The 13,344-nt window shown below is 28.9% G+C and overlaps 1 protein-coding gene across 1 annotated transcript; it reads right to left on the bottom strand.

The window, feature by feature from the left end:
- Positions 1-3,234: 3,234 nt before the first annotated feature.
- LOC126835036 (uncharacterized) lies at positions 3,235-8,614 on the bottom strand. Its single transcript, XM_050567333.1, has 2 exons — positions 7,953-8,614; positions 3,235-3,711 (listed from the first exon to the last, which is right to left on the bottom strand). The coding sequence occupies exons 1-2, from the start codon at positions 8,392-8,394 to the stop codon at positions 3,485-3,487; spliced, it is 669 nt and encodes a 222-aa protein (XP_050423290.1). The 5' UTR covers positions 8,395-8,614; the 3' UTR covers positions 3,235-3,484.
- Positions 8,615-13,344: the final 4,730 nt, after the last annotated feature.

Genomic DNA, 13,344 nt, shown 5'->3' with positions numbered 1-13,344 from the left:
ATTCGACTAGGTTAATTGAATGTGGTTGTACTTAATAATCAAATATCTATAATAATTAAATCATTGTAATTTGTAAATTACCTTGCAATTACCTTATATCTTTTTAATTGACAATATGTTATAATAAACTAGTAGTTACAGTATTGCTTTACAATGAATAAATTACAATGTGATTACATGTATTCTAATTATACATTTTTATAATGAAAACAAAATTCGAAAATAATATTTTTATATGAAGAAACATTATGCGTGTCATAATATCTTGCAATATGTTCTCATACATATTATGAGATCGAAAATGGTTCCTCGTTAAATTAAATATAACTGGTAAGTCTAGTTAACTAATGAATGGACTGGGAGTGTAAGAAGAATATATATATAATTTTATAATGGTATAGTATTATACATATATATATATATATAAACATATTTTAAGAATATAAAATTATTTAGACATTATCAAGGGTTGGTTAAGCATATGTGGGTTGGAATATGCATAACGGTGTTCATACAGGCATACTTACATTTGTGTCAATACTTTTAGTTATAAAATATAATAAAACATACAGAGGAATATATTAGTTTTCAACGTGTGAACCCATCATAAGCTCGCGCAAAGAGATGCGGAATCTGTTTAAGTTGGGTGTGTATTGTTGGTCTTTTTAACGTTGTATTTACATATTATTCTATGGTTTTGTTAAAAAAGTTATTAAAACGAACGCTAATATATACATACACCATTGCCTATTATACTTAGCACCCATTCATGATTCATACGACACACTCGATCACGGGCGCTTCGTTTGTTGGGCGAGCAATCGTCAGTTGAAAAGGAGCTTCCATCCTCCACTCCGGCGACTGACTGACATGACGACATCGAATCCGTCTAGAAAACCATCATCTCACGATGCAGTATTGGGTCTTAAAGGCCCGTTATACTAAAGACGATCGTGAATAAACTTCAAATTTATATTATATTCCCTAAAACAAAGATTGTGGTATCTGCTAGTATAAAGAAACAAAAACTAAGGAGTGCTGAGCCTTGTATCAACGGGTTTAATGTAAATATGTTATAATGTTAAATATTATGATGTGGTTTTAAGGCGTTTATGGTAGACAATAAATACACACAATTCTGTGAATGTTCTAGATCTACATGACAATATCTCGATAAAGTCTCTTTATCAAAAATACAGACGTGTCTCAAGAAGTTTGTTATAGTGTAATAAATAATAATAAGGACATTTATTCTGAAAATATGTGTTGTTAGTTGTTGAACTGACAAAAATTAAATTAAGGTATTTTTATTGTTGTTAATGAACTGTGTATGTTTTAACCATACTACTACACGGAATATTCAAATTTACCATAAACGTGAAATTGGTTAACGATTATGTTCCATTCAAGCTCACAAATGCTATAAGTTTGTTTTAAAAAAAAAAATTTTAATACATTTAAAATAACATTAAAAAAAAAATTAAATTAATACATTTTTAAAAAAAAAAGAATAAGGTTTGATATTTCAAAATGCAATATACAATTTCATATCATATATTTAATAAATTTCGCATGGTCTATATCAGAAAATATATTTGAGTCGTTGGCTTCTGATGTTTGTAAAAAATGTGTATAACTTTATAAAGTATAAACTATTAGGTAAGTGTATAATATGTTGCACATAAATACATTTCTCAAAAAGTCACTTGTCGCACAATCGGATAACCTACATGTAAACTATTCAAACAATGTATAACATTTTATTTATTGATTTATTTATTTTTTAATTTATTGAGCTTTTACGAAAATTAATGTTCCTAGATAGTATTGGAATGTTTTAGTTGATATTAAAGTACATTTACTTACACATAACTTTCGTTGTATCGTCAAATAATGACTTTAAAAAGGTATTACCTATTATTTTATTTTATTAATTTAATAATTATTGTATTTAATAATATAAAAATGGTTTTATAGAATGAAGGAAATCAAAGCTTTGATGACGAATAAGAAAAAATTAAAATTAACATAGTTATTGTTAAAATATAATATAAGACTTTTATTTAAATATATAAAATAATTATACAGCTTTTTTGCATAATAAAATAAATATATTGTTTTTCTAGATGTTTAATAAAAATAAATCTAATCATAGGTAGATCATAAGATATTACAGGGCATTATGATCTATTTAAATTGTTTACAATTTGAAAATTATAATTTTATGTAAAACATTATTTATATTTAAGCAACCTTTTTTTTTAAAAAAATGATTTATTTTTATTTTTGTACAAAACATAGTAGACATGTTATTAGTTATTTTACTGACTTAGTAGCTGTTTAATATTATTTTGAACAGATATCTTAGGTCTCAACTAAACACTCAAGCTCTACTTATATATATATATTATTAGTATGACCGACCTCAAAAAAATGTTTTATGTTTACCCGAAAAATCTTCGGAGTAAACTCGTTAGAAAAAACTTCAAAAAAGAATGAGGTAAATATTTGATATCACTACTTTAATTTAATTTGAAAATAAAAGTTCTATTTTGTTAAGTAATTGAGCAATTTATTCAATAAACCAATAATATAATTTTTTGAAGTTTTTTTTGCCATTTTTCCAGTGATTCCACTTTGAATATTGTAGCTTCAAAATTAAAAAAAAAATTATAATGAAAAATTAAAAATATATCACACGTAATAATCAAATTGATAAGACAAAATAGCTCCTCTAAATATTATCCGATCATGTTCAAATGTTGACATTTTTTTTTTAACCAAAATTTATAATTTTTCGGGTAAACAAAAAAAAACATTTTGTGTCGGTCTAGTAATATATATATAATTTGTAGACATAGTAAATAATATTAAATATTTTTTTATAAACTTAAGACTTTTCTAAAAGACAAAAAAACTGAGATTTTTACGAATTCATATACTTTTGATTTAGACAATTAATTAATTTAACTCTTAAAATTATATTAATTAGGTTCAAATATATCCTTAGGAAAGATATGAACATTTTTTTTTAATGTGAATAAATATTTGAAAATAATAAAAAGTTAAAAAATTAACACTGCTAGTACCTACATGATTATTATAAAAAATATATTTTAAAAACTACAATACGGTTTTAAATGCAAAAATATATATTTAGAAATAGTAAAGTACATAAAATACACTACAATAATAATAGTATGTTGAAGCTTAAAATTTATGAATAACAAATATTTATTGTTTTGTAAAAATGTAGTACTTTAGAGTTTATGAAATTTCTATTATGATTCTAACATAACTTTTATAAATACTAAGAATATTATAAAATTTTTAAATTTGAGTATTAAAAACATAATTTTTAATATATAAGTGACACAGGTACATTAAACAACTTTTTTTTTTACAATAATAACACAAAATAATTAAAATATATTTATCGTAGGTGCCTAAAAAGGATATTATCTACAAACATAACTATCGATTATTATGTTTTAGCTTTGATGGGAACAATAGCCGTAGTATTATTGATCTCATCATCGTCGTCGACGAGATATTTTTTCAGATAAACATTATTTGGATCAAATTTTTCAACCAACATTTTCCAGTAGTCCGGTTTGTAATGCAGTAAGTGTGCCAGGACTTTGCCGGCTTGCTTTTTTTGACGATCGCTACATTTAGCGCATTCTGTTTGCAAAGCGTCTGGAATAATTCCTGTAATAATATAATGTATTATTAATTGTTATGCATAAAACAATTTGTTAAAAATCCTCAAATTATTGAAAACAATATTTAATTAACCTGTATCGTTTATAAAACACAAGTTTGATAAATGCGTGTAATGTGAATTTGCAGCTAAGTTATGACAACCGTTGTTGTGCGTGTCAAGTTAAATTATTAAATAGTATGAGTGTATGAAATTAATAACGCGGAAGGGTAACATATTATTGTTATAGGATTATTGATTCTGGCTGCATATTCACTTCACTTCACAATCTATAACATAATATTGCTACTAAATCGCAATGAGCTTTAAATAACTTTTAAGGACAAAGTTGTAATGCGATAATGTCATGTTTCAGCGAACTGTAACTAATAAAACTATGCGTGCTGCAATCCCACAAGTATATTAAAATATTCTACTTAACATAGACAGGGTCGGCTAAATACTAATTTTAATTTTAAAAAAAATAGAAGAGATACATTAAAATAATAATGCGATTTTTTTTTGTTAAGGTTAGTGGTACTTTAAAATTGAAATTATAGTTTGAAAAATCACATGTTTTTAAATAAGAAATAGTTGATTTGCGAATAATAAATTGTAGTTATTGCATTATAACATGGAAATGATTTATGATAATGATTATACATATAATAATATGTGTTATTATTACCATAATGTTATGTCTTCATGGTTAACACGTATTTAATGTGATATGTATCGATATCAATTGTATTATGATATACAAGTTAGCTGAAAATGTGCATGATTAATACAGTAAAATAGTTATAACAACATTATGCAAACAAAAACAATATTTACTTTACATAATGATTCGTTAAGCATGAATTATTAACAATTAATTATATATTTATTTATTATAAATTAAACAGGTTTTCCTTTTTCTATATATAACAGAGTAAACAGTACAGATAACAATGTTGATTATAATAGTAACTAGTAAGACATTGAAAATAAGTAATAACAATTAAAACAAAAATAATGAAAAAAACGATAGGATAAAAATATTAAAACCAACTATTATCAATAGAGGGGTTCTCATTTGCAAGTGACATAATACGTCTGAGAGGTTCATTCTGTAAATAGTTTGCTGTTTGTGTTCCAGGAATATGGAATATGTCATATCTAGAAATATGGAAGATATTTTGAAAACGAGGTGTATGCGAAGGAATTTAAAAATGTATTAAGGATAGCAATAATGGATGATCAATTTGGTTTGATATTAAACCGCGAATACATTTTTTATTTAATATTTTTCTGCATTCAGCAAGAGTAGACAGGTCAAGTACATTTGAGATATTGGTATAAATGTAATTATATATACAGAATTTCTAATTAAACACTCACTATTTATACGATTATTTGTTTTTATTATTGAAATATAGCTCGATGTATATATAAGAAAATGCGAGAAAACAGACTGAGATGGTTTGAGCATGTTACGGTAAAGATTTAGAGGTTTAGCAGATAGACCGAAGAAAACATAGTTGGATGTGATAAATAAAGGATTCTAGATAAGAATGTCCAGAAGAAAATATGTGTATTAAAACATTTTTAAATTCAAATAAATACACAAATGAATAATATAATATATATTTTTCTATTTGGATCAAACTACGGAATATGATGCGCAATTTTCCTGTTATAGATAATTAATAATCTAACAATGTGCTAATGTGCGTGAAAAGTATTCCTGCTCAACGTGTTTTAAGGATTATGTAACTTAATTCAACACGTGTTATTCAAGGTTAACGATTCTTATCGCTTATATACAATTAAGTTAGTTGTACAAAATAGGCAATTATTTTAATTTGTATAATAATATACCTATTTCAGACCATAAAATTTTACATTAAAATAATGTAATTAGTGATATCTTAAAAATTGTATAAAAAAAAAAAAAAACAATAACCTTATTTTATTTTTAGAAAATGGCCAACACGATTATTTCGCCTCCGCTCGCCGTTCATTCATCAAACCGCATATATGTTTACATTGTGGTTACATTGAAATGATTAACATTTATAATACACCAAATGAATAATGTTTATATTTACTATCATATTTTATTAGTTCATTGATCTAGGTTTTAACATACGGCTCCCGATTGCCATCACTAAAGTATGAATATTATATTGTTAAACATGAATTTTTAGTTGCCGGTCTTCTATAGTAATTTATAATTGTATGATGCACGGATCATACCGAATGATGGCAGCAAATCGATATTTTAATTGCCTAACAAATCACTTATGACCAAGTGTGTACGGTAACCAGCACGAGTTTAATGCTGAGACTTGTTTTATGAATAACTTTATTCCTAAACAAATTTTAGGGGGCACTTTACATTGCATGTTCCCAGTCGCACCTAAATATTTTTAATAATGGTAATAAAATTCAATAAGTGAACATAACATGACAGAGTACTTATGCATTTTTCCCCCAAATAATAAATTATTAAGCGCCTAAAAATATTTTAATGTTTACAATAATAAAATAGTTGTCGATATAAAAACGTATAACCTATTTTTTAGTTTCAATGCCAATGTTGATTGATTTTTGTTAATTTAATAATTTTTTAAGTTTTTAGATTCATATGCGTGGACGTCATACCTTAACCGCATGAAAGCATAGAATACATAATTCAAGGTCTGCTTTTACCATGCCGTACAGTACCAATGGACAGTAAAATATAACAGTCGGTTTGAAGTTGCTATAGACATATACACAACTTGCTTATCTTTACGTGTTTTATTGTTGTTTTTATATAAATATCATTAATCTAAAAACAATATATTTTGTAATATTTAATCTTCGTAATCAAGTCAAGCGTACTTAATTCAATTTTGCAAACATTTATTTTCAATAGCAAAACACAATAGAAAATCAAAATGTAATATTATAATATTAGTGACCACAAATTTACTCCGATTAATATGTTTCTGAATAAGATTAAATGATAAAAAGTAGTTATTTTAGCGGTTCTTCAAACAATATTAAGTACTAAATTTGAGCCTTATAATATACACGATGTACTATAGTAAACAGGGATTTACCTAATAAATAAATTCATAACTTAAATTTTCATGATGGAAAAAAAGTTGATGGTATTCTATATATTTTATCATTTAAAGTGTATATTAGTTTATTACATCTTTGATAAAAACCGGATTAAAACTAAAATTGTAATTGCGCAATTAAAACTAAAGAAAACAATTACTGGTCGATAACAAGTTTTCAAGTGGTAGGTAATAAAGTACAAGTTATGAAGAGGCCCAGAATATTTTAACTTTTAATCTGTGCCTTTTTCCTAAGTATTGTTATAATTGTAACTCAACAAGTATTACTTTAAAGCTGGTTATCGACCGATCGTCCATTCTTTTATAGAGATTATCAGCTTCATTGAAATGAATAATTTTGAATTTTAAAGAATACTATATACAAGGTGATCAGCTTATCGTGAACCACTCAATATCTCACTAGGTTTTATAAGAAATTAAATGTTTTCTTTACATAGTGTTTTTATGCAATGGGATCTTAATTTTTCATCATTTTTTTTGTTTTTACTGTTCTTTCAACTTAGTTTTTTTAATAGCAACTTTTGAAACTTAAATGGTAACGCATACATTTCATTAACTTTTTGAATTGAGAATAATGTACTAACAATTTTGATGGGTCGATAACCAGTTTTGGATACCTGTTTTTGAAGTTATTGAAGTTTCAAGTTCAGGGTAGGAGGAAAAGTAGAGTGTGTATTAATTTTATTTGTTCGCATTTCTCAACCGCACTTCCCCTCCCATCCAAACATTTAAACTCTTATAACTTTACGGTAATTTACACGTTAATTGTGTTAGTAAGTCCAAATTTAATAAAAGCCAAGAAACATTAAATCGGAAATTGACAAGTGCCTCCTAAAGCTGGAAATACGCAGGCTGCAAAATTTTGTTGCAAAACATTGCCAAGAAACTGTTGCAGAGATTTCCGGCAGGGCAACATCGTCCTCTTGTGATATGTTGCAAGTCAATGTTTCACGCAGTGCGCACCAGTTTCATTTAATCTTGAAAGAAATGCAGAGCGTGCAACGTTGCAATACGTCACGCAATAAAATGTTGCAGCCGGTTCGTTTCCAGCTTTATATTATAAATTGTTCTTCTCTAGGAGAAACCGCATGACAACTTTCAGCGCGAGACATTTGTATAGATACAAAACTTACTTTTGAGCTCTAACCCTTCCCTGGTACAGGGTCCTTTGTTCATGACGCAATTGAACAGTACCTTCAAGATCCTCTCATTGTTCATGACCGATTCCACATCAATGTAGTCGTACCGGGTGGGATAGGGCGAAGTTTCTCGGACTGGCTTCTTTTCGGGAGCGGAGACGGTATTGGAGTTGACTGAAACCGGAGGCGTACGGATGTTCGGTGACGGGTTAGCGCTTAACGGGAGTGGCACCAGTCGGCCAGGGGGAGCGACCGTTCCTGGAACGATGGATGGCACGGAGCCTATGGGGGAGGGGGTGCCGCTCAACCCAAGCGGGGTAGGTACCGCCTGCCTGGTGACGGATGCGGTGCCGACCGGTCGCCGGTCCTGCATGTCGCGAGTGACGCAGGCGGCGGTAATGTAACAGAACGCAGTTATCATATCGAGGATCGCCATACGGACTGCAAATCATCGACAAGCAACAACGTAGAGAGAAACTGTGGTCTTCGGCACGCGTTAAATGGCTCTATTGCGACCGTCCGACCGTCCGGATCAACACTAAATTAACGGGGATTCGACCAGATGCACAGCTTTGACCTGTCTTTCGCACCAGCGCGCACTATACGTCCTTACGTCCGATGCTGTTAAGCGGAATGCGAGACGGAAACACGTATAAAGAAGTGATACAAAAAAAAAAGCAACAAAATACACACAAACGTGCTCGTCTCAAGGTCGCCGTCATCCCACATAAACACCGCGTACTAGCAGCAGTACTGCTAACGCTATTGTGCTGGCGGCTGTAGCGCAGTCGCCGCGACAAACCCGTTGTGTTTGTCCATCCTGAGATATTACGATTGGCAATTTAAAAAAAATAAACATCGTTATCATTATTACTGAGGGCTTTTCTCGCGTCCCACAGCAGTAAATGTGTTTATCTGCTAGCGCCACGTGACCTTTAAAACTAGGAGTACTGCCGGTAGTCCTAAAGGCTTCCGTTCGATCGACTCAATCCGATGGCGCGTAAACCGGCGTTGGAGTCTCGACTGTCGATATAAATTTCCATTTCAATAAACATGTAATTTAACTTTTATTAGGTTTAACAAATGAATAACTCACATGACTTTACCGCTGCGATGCCTGGTGTCGATTTTGTACAAGCACTTGATTGTCTGGAACTTTAAGGAAGTACAAACAAGTTTTCAGGAGAAACGTGGATTTTCTGAGGTTCACATCACCGACAAGATTAACCTCATGCTGTGCTCTAAAATGGCGTTATACAATATTGGTTACCGGTTGCGACAATTCGATAACTATCCTAGTCGCTAACCAGTATTTGACCCTCAAACGCTTCCATCCGGGTTTTTTAATACCCCCATAATCCATTGTAACCAATCAGTAACGCGATTAGTCTTGGCGACAAAATGTTTGCAAAAACGTTCAAAAACAAGAACTAATTTAAGTATAGGAAGTAACAAATCATTAAACATTTCAATTATCTTCGGTCGTTAATTTTTATATTCAATATAAAAAAATAATTTTAATAATTATTAAATATAATCTAGTGTATCGCCTCTTTAATTTGTATAACCTCTTTTCTTAGTTAAGTATTTTAATTTTAACGATATTTACACATTTTTTTTAAATAAGGGTCAAATATTTATAATATTTAAATAATTTTTGGTCATACCTACTAACAGTAGGCTACTATGACATTCTCTTATGAGACGATCAATAGTATATATCTACATCATTATTATTGTAGAACGTAGATAGATATGTGTATTTTTACCTTACAGGGTAAATTGCAAATTGTAAATGAGAAAATAACAAGTATAACAAGTACAAGTTAAAATATTAAATTAAATATAAAAAAGTAGGTAGATGAAGTATTTAAAACTATCGAAGATAGTATTATTTTCTAAATAATACTAATGAACTAGTATGAATAATTGTATTTGTATAACATTTATCTATGCGTTATTTAGTAGTTATATAGTTGCTAAATCTGTACGATAAATTCATCAGTGACCTTGAGTAAGTACAAGAACTGCTTTTGTTAATGGGTGGTTAATTAATTGTTGTAAACGCAATTTTTAGCCAACTCCAAACAATATAATTGCTTAATACTAATCTAACTTATTTTATCTTAATCATACAAAAATGTTTCACATTACTAAGATTTTCTATTTTAAAAAAATCATAATGCAACAAAAGAAAAAGCACATTAAAAAATTACACGTTAGATAACCATACGGCGTACAATTATTCAAATTTAATGATTTATTCTTTTATGTGATTAATGTTTATGTTTATATATTTATACGCCTCGAGGGCAAGATTATAAGACATCATAAAAACAGTGAAAATGTATACAACTACATAAAGAACAATGGAATATCAAACAAATATAATAATAGTAGCAATTACTGTTATAAAACTAAAAACTAAAAACTATATCTACGGTAGAAGAAAAAAAAAGATTTAAGGGATTTACAATAATTTATAATAATTACGACAAGTAAGAGGGGTCGGAATTGCTAATGACATACAGCGGCGTAGTGGTTCATTTAAACCGTAATTAGTGGAAGAGGAAGAAAGGGGATAAGGAACTGTGTAGCGGGTAGAACGGGGAGGAACTTTGAAAGAAATTTTGAAAAGCAAATAAGGTGAGTCAATTTGTCCATGCAGTAGTTTGACTAAAAACCCAAAATTGTTTGCACGTCTACTGTTAGCTAATGTATCCAATTCAATGAGCTCAAGGACTGGGGTAAAAACATGCGAAGGACACTCAATCTTTAAAGCATAACTTAAGTAATTTAAAAATTTGTGTAGACCTCGCTCAAGCATTGTAGAGTTTTTCGCCGTATGAGGGTCCCAAATAACCGAACCATATTCTAAGATTGGTCTAACCAGTGAACAATAGAGTGCTCTCAAAAGTGATTTTAATTTAAACTCGGAGGACACACGTTTAATAAAACCTAATGTTTTGAGAGCTTTACAACAAACTTTCTCTACATGCAAATTAGGATTAAGCGTCGGACTGAAAACAAAACCTAGATCAGTGACAGACTTGTCAAGCGACACTAAAACTGATCCCTTTATAGTATAACTAAATTGAATAGGGAGTCTGCGGCGTTTTAAAGAAAAATAATGCCATTTAGCAATATTAAATTGCAGCCCCGGCTTATCTGCCCAAGAGACTAAACTATTTAACTCTTCTTGGAGAATGTGGCAATCGTTTAGCGAGTCAATTTGATAAAACAGTTTAATGTCGTCCGCAAATGCTAATAGGCGCACATGCTGTAAGACAGTTTAGTTTACAAAACATGTTAATGATTCGTGTATACTACAAATTACATTCATAATTTCATGAATTAATAATTATACAATTGTTTACACACATTTAATATGTAAGCCTGATACCGTGTATAATAATAATAATATGTATAATAATAATATGATAATTATTATTATTGACCTCGAGTATTGTGTATACAAACCCGAGCAAATCCGACATTGGAGAAATCCGAAACACAATTGCAAATTAATCTGTAATATAATTTAAGACATTGAATTTTCAATTGTTTTTCTATCCACTGTTATCATATAAGGTTTTTTAGACAAAGGTGGATGTATACATAACATAGACCTAGTGCGCCTTAAATACTATATATACAAATACACTTGTAAAATGTAATTAAATTAATTGTACGCTACGCTATTTTTTAATCGTTTTTTTTTTTTGGTTTTTCCTTATAAACACTATACAATTCTACTGCTTACATTATTCGCGATATATGTGCAGTGTTCACATCATTAAAAAGTAAAAACACATCAACCCACTCTCGATTTTATTAAACTTGTTTTTATAAAATAAGTATTTTTTATACAGCACTGCCATAGCCAAAACTCTTTAACTGAGTCGTTTAAAAAACTATCTACCAATCTATGTGATATAAAATATTACATTAAAAATGTGGGAGAATGTAAGTTACACATTTAATTATACTTAATTGCTTTGATACTATTTTCTTAAACGATATTTTATATCCATCATCAAATAATAATTTAGTAGAACAATTGATATTGTAACAATTGCCAAACTAAAAAATGTAGGGATTTCCCAAACTGATGTATCTATGTTTCTATGTATGATGTAGCTTAAAGTTTTAATAGATTTTACTAAGTCTTTGTGTTACATAATAACAAGCAATTAATTTGTCGTTAGCTCGTGTTTCTTAATTAAGTCACTTTTAAAAAGTTTTGTTAAGATTTAAAACTATTATAATGTATAAAATTTGTTTGGTGTTTTGAAAATAATTTATGTATAACTTTCAAATTTATAATATATTTTCTTCTTATGCACCAGCTTAAAATCTTTGCCGACCTTTCCGCCAAATGGTTTATTAGTATTTATACTTAGAAAACGTTTGTGTGATTTTATAAATTATAATGCTTAGTTCCTTGAGAAAAATATTAAAATGTCAAAATATTGTGACAACTATCATTAAATACCTATATTTTTTTTTAATGAAATATAAATACTATATGAGTATGACTCGTATCGTAGAACACATGTGAACGATGATTGCATAGTATGATTTAATGTTCTGATTATTTTAAAATTAGTTTTAAAAATAAATTAATTGTTTGTCTCTTTTCATTTGTCATACTGCGCGCTTTGCACTAGTACTTACACTATATTCATTTGACATTTCTAAAATAACCTGGATGAACACATTAAATGTCAAGTGATAAAGTGTCAAGTTTTAAGTACAACTTAAAACCAGTTTTTTAAGAGCCAGTTGCTTTTAAATGTTTAAATTAATGTGCAGGAATTACATTAAAATCGAAACCCTAGTTAATGTTACAGTTTGTAAGGCAGGTAGGTATTCGTTAATTAATAACTTACTGCTTACCATATTCACAAAAATATTATAATTAAATATAATATAGCAAAAGTACACCAGTTGTTATATACTTACGGTTGGCTTACCCTAGTAGTATTATGCTCTTAGTCTATGTAAATTTCTTATTTTTACTTAATGCGAAGTACCATTTTAATTAGCAAATCTTGTTTTGATACCGGTATTTATTTTATGAAATGTAATACTCTCCATTAGTAGTTGTCACATTATTAAATTGAAATATTACAATATTTGATATAACTTATATTTGATACATCATCTTTTGTCAATAGCCTACCGGTCTATTAAGGACTTGCACTAGTATTTAATAATTTTATTTTTATGAAAATGCCAATTTATATCAATATTTACAAGTAATTGGCGGTAGTAATGTGTAAACATCACCCTTCTCACCATCATTTGCTTATAAACAGTAAAAAGTAATTTGGTAATAATTTAAGACGATATATTTATAAATACACGTGAATACACGATATTT

This window comes from Adelges cooleyi, unplaced genomic scaffold (genome assembly GCF_023614345.1).
Source record: "Adelges cooleyi isolate 19-005CV unplaced genomic scaffold, UGA_ACOO_1.1 ACOO_flye_CR_arks_rails_tigmint_CR_PRNA_21, whole genome shotgun sequence".
Taxonomy (NCBI): Eukaryota; Metazoa; Arthropoda; class Insecta; order Hemiptera; family Adelgidae; genus Adelges; species Adelges cooleyi.
The sequence above is the reverse complement of the archived record's forward strand: the minus strand, read 5'-3'. Positions and strand labels throughout refer to the sequence as shown.